The sequence below is a fragment of the Xiphias gladius genome, chromosome 20, assembly GCF_016859285.1.
Source record: "Xiphias gladius isolate SHS-SW01 ecotype Sanya breed wild chromosome 20, ASM1685928v1, whole genome shotgun sequence".
NCBI classification, from domain to species: Eukaryota; Metazoa; Chordata; class Actinopteri; order Istiophoriformes; family Xiphiidae; genus Xiphias; species Xiphias gladius.
The window spans coordinates 7062788-7083106 of NC_053419.1; the positions used below are offsets into that span (position 1 = coordinate 7062788).

Sequence of the window (20319 nt, forward strand, 5' to 3'; positions counted from 1 at the left end):
TCTATGCCTTCTCTAGTATACAGGGAAGTGTCAGTAACGATCCAGTGGAGTAGTACAACTCTGGTTTCAAGAGAGCCTGAGATTTTCTCTTGCACCTGCGCGATGCCGGTCAGTAGTAAGAATGGCCAGTCCTAAACCACACCAATTACTGACAACGCTCCAGTCGCAGATGAGCAGGAAGGAGTTGGTCAACCTCGGACAACTTTCCAGGACTGCGTACAAGCCTAAATGCCTCAACAGGCGAGCAAGACATTGAGTAGGTTTTAAAAAAAGTAGTTTGTTCATTCATGCATCAGCAAGCAAATGCATCACTGCTTATAACGCTGTGACATTTGCTGCAGATTCAGACTGTCTTCCGTATGTTCAGCCAGGTGCCAGCTCAAACTGATACGCTCAGCTCAGCACAAAACTAGGCCTACACAAACACTGTTTAAAAGGTGAACAGCTCAGCAGCAACCTATATGCATCAAAGTTATCGCTACATGATCATTTCTGTGGCTTTTGCCTTTAGTAAGCTTTTAACCAGGAAGTATTCACAACTGAGCTGACAACTGTGTTTTCAGTCACAAGATAGGGGAGCTCCACTGGTAAAGGCTACTGATAAATTCAGTGACAACAGTGAATCGGTACAGTCAGTTGAGTTTTAAGATTCTGCGTTAAAGATTTATTTGTACATGTACTGAACACTTCTGGTCAAGAGTGGATTTAACTGTGCAGTAATGCTAGCTCAAGATCAACAATGTCACAAAACCTCTGAAGATAACTCATCTACAAGCATATTATCTGCCATTAAATTAACATTTTTGTGACAATTGGTACAGTCTGCCTCTGGGAGGCATGCTAATTATGCTAAGCCCGAAGACGCTAACTAAACTCTACAGAAATGTTAGCTAATCCAGTCCAACAGTATTCATCAGCTGGCCTTTACTTGTGTTCTTTGACTAAGAAACTTAAAAACTTTACATGTAAGAGTTCCATTCGTTACCACAAAAATGGTATTTTGTTAATCTGCCTTTGTTTGCCCAGCTGACTCTACCTGTAAGTTGCAGAAGGAGGTTAGACGAATATTTTCTTGAATATACACACAAATGCCTTAAATGTAGAGTAATTGTGGAAGTTAAAACCTAATAATGTAAATGTTACTGAAGATAATTTTATAATCCACAGTCTCAGTCAAGACTGAGAGAGGACAGGGCTGCATCTGTGTTGGGAGCCTGTGAGTCAGTTTACATTTATTCTTTAACCAAATGTATGCTCACACTAAAAATACTATTTTTAAAGTGAAAGATTGGTTGTCTGTCCGCCAGAACTTAACTGTCTGTGGATTCATCATGTGACTGATTAAATCCCAGTATCCATTTCAGAAGGACAGGAACAGTATGTGCATTCCATCAGTAGTCTGTAATTTGAGGAGTATGGTGCACATTTTCATTGTGCTGTGCAATTACAAGGCATTATCCAATTTGAGTACTTTGATCAAATTTTGTGCCGTTACTATTATGCAAAATAAGCACGTTCTGTAAACTTTTGTTTGTGAAAACAAGCCAGAGCTCAATAACTTGGTAGGGTGTTCCACACAACCTTCAAGTTTATACTAATCTTTAATAGCACGAATGGGGACATCCAGAGGATTCAGTGGAAACGGAAGTTCACACAGTTCCATTACGTTTTTATTTCTCTAGTCTACCTCAGTGACCTCCCTCAGGACTGCCTGTTCTTGAAAAACCCTCACCCTGTTCCCACATCCAGTAATGCTGGGTTCCTGGGGCTGCAAAAGCTGAATGCATTATTTCCCAAAAAGTAGTTCTTGAAGCATAACATTTTAATACAGCAGAGCCTGTGGCTGCAATGCACAGCATGACATAGAGCAGGATCACAGCTGAAAGTGCTTCCGTAAAATTTGATTGAGGCAGAATGGGAAACAAGTTGCTTTACTTGTACGCAAGTAGGCAAGTGAACGGAGACTCCATTCAACAGTTACAGGTGAACAGGTTTACAAAGTACAGGAAGCACTTTATTTTACTCCCATTTCTGTATTCTTTAAGTTATGAGGTCTGTCTTTATTGAAAGGGACCTGTAGTCACAGTGAGTATACTGGAATCTACTCAGTGCATCCTATTCACAGCAGTTTGAGAACACACCAAATCAGATTGGATTAGTTTGGAGTATACTGCCAAGTGAAGTCAGTCTGGTCAGTATAATATGAAGGAAAGTTCACTGCTTTAAAAGGGAATGAGATTATGTGAATTATCTGGCTGTGAATGGTGTATGACATCCATTGTTGAAACAGGCTTCCTACTCCAGTATCATTACAAAATATTACGCAGGTGTTCCGTGTGTTTCTGGTGCAAAAATTATGAAATACATTCATCATATGTGCAACTGACCGCACTTCTGTTCAACTGCTTTAAAACAAGAGCCCTTATCTGTGTGTTAATGTGTGTTCATGTAGATTAGTACAGGTTTGAGGGTATGGGTAAGTTGGACTTTATCCTCAACGGTATGTGCTGTACCTTCTCTCTTCATGCCCATGGCTAAACACTTCTGATAGCGACAGTACTGGCAGCGGTTCCTCTGGCGTTTATCGATGACACAGTCCTTGTTGTCACGACAGGTGTAGGTCAGGTCTTTGCGCACTGTCCTTTTGAAGAAACCTTTGCAGCCCTCACAGCTGTATACCCCATAGTGTTTACCTGAAGGGAAAGACGGAGACAGTTGTTTTATCTATTAGTAGTATAAAATCTTTCCAGGGTCATATTTTCCCTTTTGTCACAATTAAGAGTCTTTTTGTCTGATTGACACTTAAGGTAGTCAGGTTGGTGTCAATGTCAGAGCCTAACATTGGCAGACCCCTTATTTACTACCAGCTGCCTGTTTTGTGCATTGCTGCCAGTTAAATGAAGTACACTTATTTTACAACCCGGTGACCACCGAACAGCAGCATAATTGTGGAGTCCATTGCAACTTTATTAAAAGTATTCTCAATGACAAAGTCTGTCAAAGTTTATTTTTAGAGAGATCTGAGAACAAAAACCTTTACAGTTTGATTAAACATACAACCACACAATAGCATTCAGGAACTAGCTTCTATGGTAACTGAAGAGCAGTTATGATCAAAGACCTACTAAAGTGAGCAGAGTGTGTATTTGGGGGTTGCGCTGAGGTAGCTGGGCAAAAAAAGAGGGGCTTACTGAAGGCAAGCTGCAGGGGGGCCCCATAGATTTACGTTACGGTACTGTTATCACATCATGTTGTCTTTCCCCTGTTCCTAACAGCTCTTTTTCGATATTTATGATGGATGAAGTCCATTTGTATTCTCTACTAAACTGTTTCTTTGTTAGCTCTTTAGATAAATAAAGCCTCCGAGCACAGTTAAATGAAGCATGACTTGCTATTAAACATTGTTTTGATTTTCCCCTGTGGGTACGTGTAGGACCGATGACGCATGATGACACCGAAACTATCTAATGAATTACATACCCAGCTTAATCCTGGGGCAGAACACTTTTCATGGTCATGCCCAGAAAAACATTTAAACACAGGGTTAATTGTTAACTGTGTGAATAAAAACAGAGGGACCGTGTGGGTGATTAGCTCTGGGCTAACAGTTAGCCATGGGTTAAATATTCTTGTGGTTAAAGTGGTTAGGCTAGGTCTTGACCAGATGGTAGCCCATGGTTAAGAGAACCCTGGAGTGAGCATGTGCTGTGTGAAAGGTCAGAAGAGGTCCAAGGAATAACACTATTAATGATATTTTCTGTCAGAGGTCCTTGAGCAAGTTTGAACTTGGGAATTATATGCAAAATTAAGAATTCAATTGAAACTGAAAGTGAAGACATTTCACTAAGTTTCTAGTGTGGCCTGAGGCATCATTTTGGATATCCAAAAGGAAAAAAAAGAGCACTTTTCTAGTAAGACATTACACAGGTGAATATTTTGCTGCTTTTCTATGGTTTACATCTTATGTAAGGCTCTGTAAGGCAGGAAAGGGCATTAAATGGGGCTCAAAAGGTTTATTGTGTCACTGTTATAATTCATGTATCTCTCAATTATCACAATCATTTTGACATGTTACCCTGTTTACAAGTATCAAGACAAACCCTTAAATACTGCTGAATGTATCTTTATTTCCCTATCTGAAAGTATTTAATAGGAGATGTGGCTCCATTTGTACTTGTCATTGTTATCGTGTAACCACAGGTTGTTTTCAAAATCTGCCTCAAGTCTTCATTCTCTACAGGCAGCCCCAGCTGCAAAAACGAAAAAGGACGCCCACCCACACCATGACGATGCTGGCGTCACCACGTTTCATGGTAGGGATGCTTTGAGATGAGTGATGGGTTGTGCCTGGTTTCCCTAAGACACAGTGCTTCTCTATTTCAGTCGAGGTTGATTTGAAGTTTGGTCTCATCAGACCCTACAATCTTTCGCCTCATGATTTCAGTTGTATCATGTGCTTTTATGCTGCTATGCTCGTATGCATTTTGTCAGGATTGGCTTCTTTCTGGCCTCCCTACCATTAAGCTGGGGCTGTTCTCTGACCATTTTTGGGACTTGTTTGGAGGTTTCTAAGTGTGGTCAGACCACTTGTTTAAGTCACATTTTTGGTAGTCTTGTATAATCCCAGCTGCTGAGAAATTATTGTTATACCATTTTCTAGATCAATGGCTTCCCACAATTCTTCCCTAAATTATACACAAAGTTTCATGGACTTTCTGGTCAGGGTTTGATTCATTTGCACTTTTAAACAGCCATTACCAATTAGTTCATCCAAGTTTAATAATTACATTTTATTAATTTTAAAATGTTTCTAAGAATTTGTTGATTAACCTCACTCTGACATAATGGGTAATTTTGTACATAAATTATATTTAGTTATTTTGAGTTTAGTCTATTTCATTGTTTGGTGGTTCATTTGTGGACAGTCCATATGTTCATACAGTGGTTGTTCATCCCAGTCTGATGTCACTCACCTGAGGAGCGGTCACCACAGATGGCGCAGATGTGTTTGGTGAGTGACAGGGCTGTGCCTGACGGCTGGGCGGGGACCTTCATGACACCGTTGAGGCCCAGCGGGGGCTTGATGTCCTCTGTGCTGCTGACCGAGTTCATCGGAGAGTTCAGCTGGAACATCAACACACACAAACACACATGCCGACAGGTCACAAAGCAGACCCCCTGAACTCAACACAGGCGACATCATACACCCCATTACACAAGTCTGTCACATAGCTAAGCTGATGCGGCATAGTTAGCTGATGACATTAACCATTGAACAAGGGCCAGATCTGCAAAGGAGAGAGAAGGTTACAAACAGGGATATCAAATCTGAGAGTTGTGTCATGCAGATTGTCCTAAACAATTTGCCAAATGCTAAAGCGAAAAGGATATTATGACTTCTCGTACTCAATACACATGGTCAGCAGGCCGAGCAGCAGCTCGTTTTGCCCTCTTTCATTGCACTCTCTGTCTCTCTCCTCCCTCCTGTTCCCCTCTGTTTCAGATCTAAATCTGGCACAGCAGGATCCTGCACCACTCCACCCCAGGAACTCTTTTATTCATACTTTCAACAAGCCCCGCTGGCTCCCAAATGTTCAGCGCTAGCATAATTCCACTTCAAAATTTAACAGTTCAGGGGAGTAAAGAGACGGCATTTGTTTTAGCAGCAGTGCAACTGCAGCCTTGAGTCTTACTTCAGTTGCTGCCTTCCCCCCTCTCTGAAAAAGATAAAATCTATCTCAAAGTGACCTCACTTTGCCTTTTGATAAAAGTGGTGAGCAAGGGGAGACTAATTATTATAACTAGCTACATGCTGTTTCCAGAGGAGATAAATGTCAGGGGGCAGGGTATAAATTATCCTAAAACACTAAATGTACTGGATAGACCAGAAGCTCGCTAACCATTAGCACCATCTGATGAAAAAAATTAAAAAAGCAAAAGCCCAACTCTACTTGACTAGGCTAATGATAAAATGACATTATACTGGCGGAAGAAAAAGGAGAAAGAAATGAATTATACTCAGACAAGTGGATCCCTGACAAACACACGCACAACAGAGCGATGAGAGACAGAGGCTGAATTGGCAAGGCAGCCAATTGGACTCATATAGCCAGACATGCTTTCATTAAGTTACCACATATGAGACAAACATGATAGTCTGAGATAGTCTGTCATCCTCAGCTCTGTTTATAATGCTACAGTGAATGTATTAGCTACGCAATGGAAAAACATGGAGTTTTAAACACTACAGAAAGTAATGCCCTCTCAAACACAATATATAAACCAAACAGACATGGAGCACATATGAATGTTGGCACAACATTCATATGTGCTCTATTTGGTTTTCATATGTGGTTTCCACAACTCCACAAAGAGTACAGTTTTTTTTTAATTCTGGGACTGCAACTATGGATTATTTTCATCAACTTTCATTGAGTATAATACAAACCATTCCCATTACTCACTGAGTAATCAGATATAAATACTTATAAGATTTTTGGGATGTAATGAGACATAACACAAAAGATGACATAAAAGCTAACAGACATGACATAGAGACGATAAAACAAAACAATTACAGAGGTAAAATATGTCTGAAGAAACAAGTTGGATTTGGTATTCATAAAACGGAGTGTAGCTGTGCCTGTAAGACAGAGTAATGCTGAAACAATTAGTCTATGAATCCATTAGTCAATCGACAGAAACCTAATTAGTCACATAATTTAATTATTGAGTGAAAACACATAGGTCTCTGGGAACTTGTGATGGGTATTTTTCACTATTTTTTGACTTTCTATAATAAATTGTTTTAATTAAGAAAATAGCATTTGTAAGAGAATAGGAAGTAAATTAAAGGACTACTCAAGCAGCTCAGTACTTCCATAAAGAGACACAGATTAAAAAAAAAAAAAAAAAAAAGAAAAATTAACATTGGTGAGATATCCTGACCTTTAGTACGCTGTATGGGTAAAGCTCCCAACAACCCTTGATAGCAGGTTCAATAGTATCTTTTGCTAAACCATCCCTGCCTGGTAGGCTTGAAAAAGCTCCTCCAGAGCTGCAGAACCATATACAGGTTTTCACAGGCTGACTACTAAATTGGCTTCACGTGTCAAATAAGTGGAGTGCTCCTTTTATCTATGTACACTACTTCTGTCAAGGGTCTTGAACATGACTACTGCGCCTGCAGTTGGCTTATATCCCAGCAGCTAATGCAGCAGCCTGGCTTCTTTGTTTTTTTTGTTTTTGTTTTTTTGTTTTTTTGTTTTTTGCTACATGTCTCTTATTCTCATTCTTTCCTCATTTCTCTTTCCTCAACTTTCAACTTGTGCGGTCAATACACAGCATCAACTCTAATTGCTACAGTGATTAATTGCCATGCAATAAAAAACAAATGCATGACATGAGGAAAGTAATGTAGGGAAGTTCTCCATACAACCCAGAGACACCAGATTAAACTTTAACATCTGTTTTAATACCATAAAGGTGAAGTAATTGATTGGACACACACACCTACATACACAAAAGCATTTATATGCAGTACACACACGTATACTGTATATACATGCTAGAATTCTCCAACAGAAGGTTGCAAATACACCAACACAATATGCCATACGCACTAGCATATGACAGTACACACAAACGTGTGCACGTGTACCTACTGAGCTGCTGTGGCATCCTGGCATCTCATTTCAACTTTGGAAGCTCTTACACTCTAATATGTGATTTTTTTTTAAATAGCTTCAAAGTCAGAAAAAAGTAAGCGATGCCACATACATTTTTGGCTTGGAGCTACAATATATTGTGCTTATATTCCGTGAAATATTACAAACCACGGTGCTTAAATAGAAAATTCAAGATGTCTTCTGCGTCATTTTTTTTTACACACTTCCACAGAATTCAGCATGACATATGTGGTGTCATGGGAACTTGACTAGAGAACCTGACTAAAATCTCCAAAAAAAAAGTTTATATAGCTTTGAATGTATGCCTACATTGGAATGATGGATCTACTGGTGGGTTCAGGGGGTTGAAAAGGTTAAAGCCCACCACTAGACGAAAATGTTCAATTTGCACCCTGACACCATCCCCTGGCCTGCTCTTCACACCCTGTTTGCACAAATACACACTGAATGCAACACACACACAAAGCTTAAGCTTCAGGAAAATAAATAAATAAAAGATTATTCTTAGGTTATTATCCTGAAGAGCTTTCCTTGTGGTATTTTATACATAATTTCATTATTAGTAAAGGGAAAGGGGAAAGAAAGAAATATTTTGCAGGATATAAACTGTGATACTACTGCATATGTGCTGTTTGAACTGTCAAAACAAGTATCATTAGCATTATTTAAATGAATAATAGACACATATGAGTTCAAGAACAGTTATTATTGTCAGCTTTTTGTTGGGAAAATACCACCCTGTGCTGAAAAAGCCTTTCTTGCAGGGAATAAGACTATTTTTAAGAGAGCGTCTCAATGACACAAAGGGACCAACAAAGCGTCATCATTTGTTTGGGACCAGCTTCAGCGGCATTTGTACACACCCACATCTCTATACGTTCACCGACACGCACACCAACCCACACACACTCACACACACACACACACACACACACACACACACACACACACACACACACACACACACACACACACACACACACACACACAAAGGTCTTACCTCAGTTAAATGCCTGAGTCTAGTCTTTTCCCCTGTAGCGCAGCACTAACAGAGCTGTCTCCTCAGCTGAGATCGTCTCTATCAAACCCTCTGTCTGTCTGACAGAAAAGCATCTTTCACTCACAATCTATTTTCAGTAAACCTGCAACTCAATCTCAGAGACATTACTCCCCACGGTGGGGTGGGCAGGCTGGAGGGCCTTTCTTTCTCTTCTGCCCATGGTGATGGAGGCAAGGCAGGGGGATTAAAGTGGCTCAGGCCTGGTTCTGGAAATAGAATACATGTGCCCTCCCCTACAACACATACATGTGACCCTTCACAGGGTGGTATGCCAGCTGTGTGTACAGCCATATCTTCTTGGGAAACCCCTTGACAATCTTCTCCTTACACACTGCCTATGTCTAATTTTTTTTTTTTTTTTAAGGAGTTGACTTCCCTTCAAACTTTTGCAGACTGAGGGAGATAAACGAGGGATATTTAACATCAAGGACTGGAAATGTAGGACATAAGATTCCCTGCAGAACAATGTACAACATGAGCGCCTGAAATGCTACAGCTGAATAACACTGTTTCATGTGCCGCAGGTGTTATGTAACATGTTGTGGAGGACATTCGATTGGTACATCCAGTACAGCGGAGGTCTCTGTCTGCTTGTGGGTGTCAGATTCTGCACAGAACTGATATATGTTATTATATGTCCTGTGCCACCCACTGGCTCCAGCACACAGATGGAATATTCAAACATGTAAAGGTGATGAATTAATATTAATTCAATGGAGTTTTGTGCCCTGGAGAGCTGAGATTTGTATCTAAAAGTTTTCAGATATTGTGGGTGGCTGCATTGATAATTGGATGTATTCTGAATCTACTGATATACAGTATATTTTTTAATACTTTTGTAAACATTCAGTGGACTACACTAAATGTAATAAAGAACTGTTGCTTTTGTAGTTTTGTTTTGGTAGTTTCGTGAAAACACAGTACAATAAACCAAAAATTGCTTTTTTACTCTGGTGAGACATGATGGCCACAAGCTAGCAGATAAGTTGAGACTTATTTACTATAAATAAAAACTTGCCATTTCTACGTTGTAAATCAAACATGTTCAATAAATTTATAAAAAGGAGATCAGAGGCTTTCAAAGAAGTTATTTGATGTATATGTTCTTGTTTGAGAATATGGACATGAATATGAGAAATATATGAATGTTAAATTAGTATATATAGTTTTGGTTTCATAAATACACACAGTAGAATAAACCGTATGTTTCTTGTTATCTATCCATTATTTTCCATTCATCTTTTTCATCCAAAAGATGGCAAAAATGGTCATCACAAGTCCCAGAGCCCAAGGTGACATCTTAAAATTGCTCTGAGAAGCATTTTTAAAGCAATCAGTAAATGTTTGAATTAAACGATAAATCAACTTAAAATATTGCTGTTTTTCATTTTCCTTTGATCAACTAATCAATCAGTCTTTTCTGCCTATTTTGTATCATACCCACAGGCTACAGCTAGCGCTCAGAAAAGGGGTGAAATTACAGACTACCTTTGACAAACTCTCATTCAGTAATCAGTCAAATACATTAATAAACAGGGGAACAACCAGCAAATCTCATAATAAATTCACTACCATGGAAACTTGAGATTAAGGTCAAAAATCAGCAATGAGATATAATCTCATCAAAAACTTTGTGAGTCAGCTCGGCTTAGTGTGGTTGTCTTCCTCAATCTTAATTCATTTTAATAGAAAGAATCATCTTGGCAGCAGAGCAGGTCCTGTAAGCTATTAGTATGCTATGACAACACGCGTGGTGAAATAAAAAGAAAGGAGTCGTCTCTCGAGTGAACAGATGAGAAAAGGAAAGAAGAGCGGAGACAGTGGAGGCCTCTGCTTAAGACAGGCTTAGCTCGATGCAGGGAGTCAGAGCGCAGACTTTGCCCATAAAAACACTTCAAAAGGAGACATCAAATCCTAGCGCACCACTCCTCAATACACAACCCTCATGTGGAACTTCAGTTGCTTTCCAGTTCAAGGGCACCTTGTTTACCACGGGGAAAGTTCTCCTTACAGTATACTTTCAAAACGCCCTTACAGAATTCCTTCATAAAGCTATGCAGTGGCTCATCATGGCTAGGAATAGTTTTCTACTTTACAATCCATTGTTATACGGTAGATCTCATTCTCCAAAACTTTACCATTCCGAAAAAAAAAAAAAACAAACACACACACTTTGCAAAAAATTATAACATGCTCGTAACTAATTTACTTTTGCCACAAGGCAAGGAACTAGTAATGTCCAAAGCTAGACTTTGAAGAGCAAGGAAGTGTGAGTGGACAGGATACAAATCTCCTGTTGACAGGAGACAACACCTAACCAGCTGCCTCCTGAGAGGTGAGGACAGGGATCAGGCCATGATATAACCTAATGATAACCCCTTGTCACCTTTCACCTCTGACACCTCATGACAATCACTTCCTTCTAAAAGCAAACTTATCTCGGCAGCCCCACAAAGTATGAGAGGAATGAGTAGGAACTCTCTTCTCATCCCTGTGGTGTGTGTGTGTGTGTGTGTGTGTGTGTGTGTGAGAGTCTTATCTGGACACGTATGAGCACAGATGGGGGATTGGGTTTCACATTGGGGGGTGTGGTAATGGGCCCGATCTTCTGTGGCCTTCAGGGTACATTCACAGTAAGGCACCCTTTGGGATCAATTACGGCGCTGTTACAAGTTTGAAAGACACCTGTTTGCATGCACATAGTTCCCAAACAAGCACAAATCAAGACACACGGACATGAGCATGCACACAATACACAGAATAGTTCATCCTGCAGGTCAGCTATTTGTGGATGAACTTAGGGGTCGTCAGAAAATATGTCTGTCATGAAACTGTAAATTTAAAGTCACGCTCAGGATAAGGAAACAGGATGGAAAGCTGGCTTTTAGCCAATACAACGTGTTGACAAGTCACATCTCTACATCTCAATTTTATGGAACTACTGTCCAAAAGAGCTCCTTTTTAACCCTAATATTTGAAAAGAAGAAAAACAAAGTAATATTTTTAACTTTCTCTACTTGAAAAACATTAAGGACGATTTAACAATGCTAATGTTTATCATGGTGATGAAGATTTCTCAGTTGTTAAATAATCTCAATCAGACCATATGTTCTTAAAGTTAAATTAATCTTCAGTGTTTTAGGAATTAGTCATTGTGTTGACTATACTCCCTCATCTGATCAGCATTTGAAAAGATGCGTAGAGGCATTTCACAACCCCAAAAACATGATTTTTACCAAATAGAATAATTCAAGATCAAACTGTCTGGTGCCTTTCAAAATGAGAGGAACAATAAAAATTGTGTTTTAAGCAAAAGAAATAAAGAATACTTCACAGAATATAAGTCATCAGTTATGACTTCATGATGGTTAATCACTCTTAAAACAATTTTTGTATGTACTTTTGGGTTGCCAGGTTGTGACCTCACATTTATAATTGCAGCCTTGCGGACTTAAGTGGAAAAGCCTGCACGTTTTTATTTATGAAGGCTTTTAGCATTACAACAATTCATTCAGTCTGCACTTGTAAATGTTATTAGACCATTAATAAACTGTTTTTCAGTTTTGATATTGTGCAGCTTTCTTCCAGAGTCCTTCTGGATCAAATCAAAAGCGTTAGCAGAGAATATAACAAACAGCGCCCCCCCCCCCCCCAAAAAAAAAAAAAGTAATTTATTCTCATGGCTTATTAAAGACATGCAAGTGAATACATAGATTATTTATCAACCATTAATAAAGTTTTTAGTGACAAAATATAAATTCTTCTGGAGTATTCCTTATTGTAAAATAGCTCCATGATTATTGTCACTCAGCTCTATAAACACTCTATTCTCTCCCACTGGATAGAATTTAGGAGAAGCAGACATTATTCTAGACAGCTTGGAGGTTTCCAACACTCACCCTGTGCAGTGTCGCAACGGATAACATGAATCATCGCAAGCACTGCTGGCACTTATGTATGTGTGTTTTGACGGAAACTTTTGTTACAGTGAAGAAAACGAAATTAAGAATATCAGTGGCATGAAAGACAGCGAGCCTTACAGCAGTGAAGTGGGAATACGCAGAGTGACTTTCAGTTGTTGTCTCACCTCAGCGTGGCAGTATCTGTGTTCGTGTTTGTCTAAATGTTCTTGGCATCTAAGGGAGTGTGTGTGCACATAGGGGTGGATCTGCAGCATGCGTACATGTATTTTTAATTTTTGTGCCAGCTGTGTGTGTGTGTGTATGTGTGTGTAAGTGTCTGCAGGTATGTGCTTCTGGATTTCATGTGTAAATGCATGAGCATGTGCTTCTGTTTTGTTTGCGTGCATGTGCATAACTCTTTCCTTTTGGCTTTGTGTATTTGTGTGTGTGTGTGTAAGTGTGTGTGCGTGCATGTGCGTAACAGTTGTTTTTATAGGAAACAGTGCTGCTGTGGGCACTGACATAGCAGCTCTTACAACCACTCTCCTCTCACACTAGCCCTCTGCAACTTTTATGTCTTTTTTTAAGTCTCCTCCTCCCCATACAAATTCTTCAGTGTGTTAGAATTCTAACAAGCTGCTTTCCCTTTCCTTTGCTCTTGTCAGAAATAAATGGCACATTTTAGGGTGCTTTCACAAATAACCTGTTTAGTTCGGTTTAAACAAACTCTGATGCATTTTCTTGTTTGGTGCTTTTTTTGTTTGTACTGGTGTGAAAACTGTCAGCAGTCAATCTCTGGTGTGGACCCAACAACCAAACCAAGACGCATGATGCAGCAAAATGGACCAACAGCAGCATTTTATGATAACAGATTTTGTGATCCCAGAAAACATATATATATATATATATATATATATATATATATATATATGTATATATACACACACACATGTAACAACCAGTAAAATGTTCCATGACTTGCTGTCAGTCACCATAATTTGCCTTCCCCACGTGGGTCCATGAAGCAATGCTGATGCAGGAGCGCAGTCGCCAAAACTGTGCAACCAATGACTCGTGTCAGTCTGTATAACTTCACATTTGCAGCTCATGGTACATTTGTAAAAAGCTAGTGTGAACAACAGTTGGACCAGAGCTAAATGGCAGAAATGTTATAATTTTTTCTACTTGGTCTGGACCAAATTGCAAGTGTGAAAGCACCGTTAGACTCAGAAGAAACAGAAATATACTTAAAGTATACAGTACACATAGATGGGAAAATTGTTTGATGATCACCAAACAATTATAAAACATTATAATTTTGGCAGCATACAGTACATGATCAAAACTACTAGAGTTAAAGGCATTAACTTCAAATCAACTTCCAATTTTCCATCCTTATCAAGGGATAATGCACGCATAATGCATGTCTTATTGTGCAGTACATGCAAAACATCGCATTAAGCAGAGTGCATTATTTTTGATAAGTGTGTTACTCAGAGTGGAAGAACTTGCATATATCACACCAATGTGACAATACAGTATTACATTAGTCCAACAGTTTATTTAAATGTTATAAACCTATGTGTTCACAATGTTTTTGCCAACTTTACAATACATATTGCTACTCCAACAAGTAAACAAACCTGTAGTATTGGCTGGTTGGTACAAATTTATAGATATTCAAAATAATTTCTAACAGTCATGCAGCCTAGACATCGGAACTGTGTGGTTATCTTAAATAATACACACCCTCCATCCAATCAAAATCAAGGATTGAGAGAAAAGTTTAATAAACTGCTTTTCAGACACTGACAGAAAACGACCGTATCTTTTGTCCATCAATCATGCAAAAATAGAATTTAAAAAAAAAAAAAAAAACACAACCTGTTTTCCCTAAAGTAGTTTACCTGTGCTTGTCTGCAGTTTGCACTCACGTAGCTTGGTATGCAGGGAAATGGGTATGAACACATCCAGATTTTATTTAACTGTTTGCACTGTCATGTGGGAAAACCAGGTCCATTATTTCAAAACACATTTAAAAGTCTGTGACATTGTATAATACGCCTGTATATGTGTGTAATCAAACTTATTTATGTCATCTGTCTGTCATTCAGTCATAAATTGACGGGTGTTATTAGTAAGTCTTCCAGCAATTACTGTAACTGACCAACCATTTGCACTGTCAAATAAGCAATTACTATTTCCATTTTCCAACACTAAATCAACCTGTGAGTATTCCACTAGTGTTTCCACTGTCTATGGGTACAGTATGTCCTACAGCAGGTCAATGAAAGGACTATTCACAACGTATCACTTACAGATTAATCAAGAAGTATTTCCAGTGTCAAAATGAGCGCCAATCCAGAGATTAGTTCTTGAGTATGTCCATTATCATCAAGTCATTAATCATGGTTTTCCCAATGTTCTCTGGTAAGCCACATGAAAATTAAATGAGGGGAATTTCTTTTTTGTCAAGTAGCACATGATTCAGTAGTAATTCAGTTAGTATTTCAGTGTTGAACCGCAACTGAATTTAGCAGTAGTTGGACTGATTGCATCATGCAAGTCATTCAGTAGTATTTCCATTGTTCACTATTCAGCAGATAAGGGACTGATAAATCCACTAGCAAGTCATCCGGCGTTTAGGCTAATGTTTTTAATTAGATATTACCATGTCACACAGCCAATGGTTTACTGGTATTTTTCCTGGCTGCTAATGTTTCCATCAGTGTTAGCCGGTGAGTAATCAATTAGTTCTTCAAACAAGATGCGGGGGCCGATTAACATCAATTCTGGCAGAATGTAGTCTGACGCTCAACATCCACTGTTTAATAGATCATACTAATCTGTAACTAACTTTTATGTTCTTTGTAAGGAAAGGCTCTGCCTGACGCTACTAGTGTAGAGTTTTTGCTAGACATCTTTTTTATAATTTTTAATAATCTTATCTTTAACCTTTCAGCATAACATGATAGCAGTCAATCACTGCATGTTACATAAAGAATATCATGGCAAACCCCGAACCATCTGGTACCTCAATAGGTTTCAACAAAATTTTAAAACGCTGTTTGACCAGTGTTTGCCTCCTTTATCTTGTCTTTACAGAGCTTATTCTTTTGTTGATGAATTTTGCTCTCACTGCGTGACAGCTGTTGAGAGTCCATAACAACTTTCTGTACACAGCTACAAATTTTACAGGTGTGTTTGCAGTAAAAAAGTAGAATTAGTCATACTGAAAGTGTGACACTTCACAGACATGCCACAGTGTACATGTCTGTCCACAGACAGTGTTGAGTTACTGTAAGATCACACCACCAGATGCAATTAAAACCCTAAAGGGATTATTTGAGGCTTTAAAATAAATTTTTGCCCCAGAGACATTCAAACTGCAACGTCTAGAGTCTGTATAAGGAGATTGCTCTCTGAAACTTAAACCTAATGTCACTGTTTCTGTCCCTTATAGCTGCCACCTCCCAAATGGCTTGTCTCCTATGTGGCCACACACAAGCCAGAACACACATAGGCCCCAGCTTTATCATGCTGTATCCTCGCAGTTCTCAAATGATGGCCTACACTATGTTTGACAAATAAAGGTGGTCCAAAATAAAAAGTTTGAAATAAAAATATATATATATATATATATATATATCTTCACAATTTGCAGTTCCACAGCATTATTTCTATAAACACAATGAGTTTCTGGCTTTCTCTTTTTAAAAGAAATACTGCTTTTTCTCATTCACTTATTGTACTGTACTTTCCGTGCTGTTGTGATTCCTTCAACGAAACAACATTTCCTGCATAAGTTTCAAAATAAGAGCCTTCAGGGGAAGGGAGGAGAATTTGCACCCTGCACTGCTGGATTAGTTTTAATATGAAAAAAAAAAAAAAAAAAAATGCAGGAAATTCGCAGAAAACGCAACAGGAGCAACAGTAAATTAACATGGCGAATTGGAAAATTCTCACTAAACTATAATAAAGTTTACTGTATTTATGTAACAGGAGTAATTTGAAATAAAGGCCTGTCTTTAAGAACAGCGAGTTTGGCTCTAAAAGAAACTAAGAACTACAGAACTGTGTACTAAACTTCTGGTGAAGCACAACTTAATTAATTCTACACATTAGTTACACTTCCTTGAACTACCACTGCTGGGGAAAAAAGTGGTCTCTAAAACTGCTTGTAATTGCTACCTGGAGACAGCTTTGGCGAAAAAATACTTTCCCCCCATCCATTTGAGGGTTGATTGACGTTGGGAGAGCCTTAACTGTTCCCCTGGGACCCTACACACAGCCCCTTTGTGCAGCCATTAGAACCATGATGTCATGCAAAGTGACTACAGCAAGGTCCATCAAAGACCAGAGCAGCGGAATGGACCTTTATTACTCCCACACAGGAAAGGGGGCTGAGGTCCACTATTCTCCCTCTTTTCTCTCTCTTATGTGTGCGTGTGTTGTATTTCAGTCCCCTAGCAACCCTAACCTAAACACAACATACCCAAAACCAGAACATGACATCAGCGCTGCCGCTCATTTATAACTTATGAAGAGCGTGTTCCATTTTTTGTAAAACATTTACACCTTTTTTCATATAAGTGATTCTTAAGTATCTGTCTCCAAAAACACTCAAGCTTTATATGTATTTCTAGGTATACTGAGTTTGTCTTTTGAGAGACACTGGAGGCCTGTTGTTGGTTTAGGATTCTCAGGGAGGTTTCGGTGGGAGAGTGCGGTAACTAGAGGGGTACAGACTGAGCTGCAAAATGGAAAATGGGAGTCGGCAGTGGTCCGATGAAAAAGAAACCCCTTTTCTGCAAAAAACAACAGCCTGACAACTCTCGCCATTGTCATTGGAAGTGTAAAATGTTTTCCAACCGTTGCGTATGATCCCTTCCAGTTGCTTGGAGAATTGCGGTGTCTGTGATCGAGGGATGATCTGTATTGTCAGTGAGTTCAAGCCCGCAGACACGACCACTGAAGGCTCTAATTCTAATGGGCGAGGCTGTGGCCTGGCACCGTCCCCGGATCAGATACCCAGGGAGATGTTTCGCCATCTCTCACTTTATAAAACTCAAAAAAAAAAAATAAAGCGATGTCAAGCTTTATAATGACAAAACCACTGAATGAAAATATGCATTTCACATTATGGGCAAATTCTTACTGTCACAAAATGTTTGTTAACAGTGTATGTGGTGTTTCTCAAAACAATACATATGCTTTTCTGATCTTCAAAAACATACACAAGAAATAACTGGGATGCACCAAAAAGACGCAACAAACTAAAAAATCTCTCACTGGAAAAAAAAAAAAGGAAAAAGGAAAAAGCCCAGCCGCACTATGTCAGTGTGTCTGGATGTTTGAGCCAGAACTGAAGGGGAAGTACTGTTGTTTGAGATGTAAGAATTGGCTGACGATAAAGGACCGTCTCTCTCTTTACATGTGGTTTTGCTTTTGGAGGACACAAGATTCCACTAAGAATTGGACTTTTGTTCATCCCTTCCCCAGTTTTCATCATGTTGTCATTTACAACTTTGATGTAGAGGACGATTAAGCCTCATTGTTCTTGTTTTTTTAAATCATTTTTTATTGAAAATTAGACCGTTTTTAATTGTCGACTTTCTTTTTTAATCAGAAAAAAAAATTCACCAGGATTTTATGTTTCCAAAAATCTACAAGCTCTGTTTCCTGCTACAAAAATACACTGATGATTGTAGTTTATGGTAAACAAGGTCTACTTGTGATGAGAACAGTCTAGAAAGACAGTAAGATGCAAGAAAGGAAGTGAAAAAGAAAAAAAATGACACAACCATGGTGTTATTTCTCTCTTTTATGAAAAAAAAATTTGTGTGGTCACGGGTATGTGAGTTTAGAACGAGAGTGCGTGAATCCATGCCTATGAGTGTTGGTGTGCTTGTGTGGTTAGAATAGGTGGGGGTCTTGTAATGGGCTCTGGGCGGTTAAGTAGGGGAAGAGGCTGAGCTGTGACCTCGTTCCAGTCAACTGCTCATGAAAACAGCAAGTCAGCCAAGTGTTAAGAGCAAGTGGCATACGCCGTCTGACTCAAATCACATCTCATCAAAAGTGCCGCGCCTCACGACCACAGGGCCCTGCCACCATCTTTAACCTCTGAGCCACACTCACATGAAACTGCCATTCTCCACCCTCACTGAGTAATAGTCCGCAGCCTCTACAGTCTCTGTTATGCAAATGTTCATGGTTAACAGCTCAAATCCTAAAACACGAATAGGCTATTTGTCACATTTAGGGCTGGATACCATATCTATGCCTTACTTTGAGTAATAAAAGCGTTGTTTTTGTTTTCTTTGACAAGATTGATTATTTGATAAAAGGCAACATTTAATTTCAAGTCCCCTTATTTAGCATTTACAAGCAGTGTATAAACATTTAATAAATGGTTTATAACACACTGTAATGTTCTGTTAGGTCCATTAGTATTTGTGACAGTGACACAATTTTTGTATTTTTGCCTCTGTACACCACCACAATGGACTTGAAATGAAGCCATTAAGATGCGACTGAAGTGTAAACTTTCAATTTTATTTCTAGGGGTTTAACAAAAATATTGCATTAGGAATTACGGCCATTTGTATAAATAGTCCCACATTTTGAGAGGCTCAAAAGTAATTGGACAAACCAAAATAATTGTAATATAAGGATTATTTTTAATAATCGGATGAAAAATCCTTTGCAGTCAATGACTGCCTGAAGTCTGGAACCCACGGACATCACCAAATGCTGAGTTTGCTCCCTTGAGATGCTTTGCCAGGTCTTTACTGCAGCTGCCTTCAGTTGCTGCTTGTTTGTGGGTCTTTCTGCCCTCAGTTTTGTCTTCAGTAAGTGAAAAGCATGATCAGTTAGGTTGAGGTCAGGTGACTTTCTTGGCCATTGAAGAGTATTCCTTTTCTCTGCCTTGAGAAGCTCTTGTTTTGCTTTCACAGTATGTTTTGGGTCATTATCCATCTGTACTGTGAAGCATCGGTTTTGCAGCATTTGGCTGCTCCTGAGCAGACAGTGTAGCCCTCTACACTTCAGAATTCATCCAGCCACTTCTATCAGCAGTCACATCATCAATAAACACCACGTACCCAGTTCCATTGGCAATCATACATGCTCATGCTATAAACACTGCCTCCACCATGTTTGACAGATGATGTGGTTTGCTTTGGATCATGAGCTGTTCCTTTCCTTCTCCATACTCTTCCCTTCCCATCATTCTGGTACAAATTAATATTGGTTTCATCTGTCCAAAGAATCGGCAGGCTTCTGTTCCAGAACTGGGCAGGCTTTCTTAGATGTTTTCTGGCAAAGCCTAATCTGGCCTGGAAGGAATCCCTGTCTTTGCATTTTATTTTGATTACAGTCTGTTTTAATAAACGTGCTTCTGAGATCTCACATGTGGCTTTGATTACCACCAAACATTTAGCCCTCTTCATAGAAAATACCAGTATATATATTGTGTATCACCATTCAGCCTAAAAATAGCAAAATATGATTTTTGGTCCATATCGCACAGCCCTACTTAATAGGGAGACTTGAAATGAAGTGTTACTGATTGCATCAGTTTTTAATGTTTTAATGCAAGCAGCAAAAGAAAATGTCTAAAAAATACAGTCAAACCTCAGAAATTATTATCCAAAATCAGGAAACATCT

The 20319-nt window shown here is 39.0% G+C and overlaps 1 protein-coding gene across 2 annotated transcripts in view; it reads right to left on the reverse strand.

Annotated features, from left to right (window-relative positions):
- The window catches only part of rxraa (retinoid X receptor, alpha a), a 111659-nt gene that overhangs the window by 18900 nt on the left and 72440 nt on the right, over positions 1 to 20319 (reverse strand). For both annotated transcript variants that reach the window (XM_040157329.1, XM_040157330.1), the window contains exons 4-5: positions 4974 to 5124; positions 2514 to 2693 (exon numbers count right to left, since the gene is read on the reverse strand). In XM_040157329.1, coding sequence (XP_040013263.1) covers positions 2514 to 2693; positions 4974 to 5124 — 331 coding nt within the window. The remainder of the gene's footprint in view (positions 1 to 2513; positions 2694 to 4973; positions 5125 to 20319) is intronic.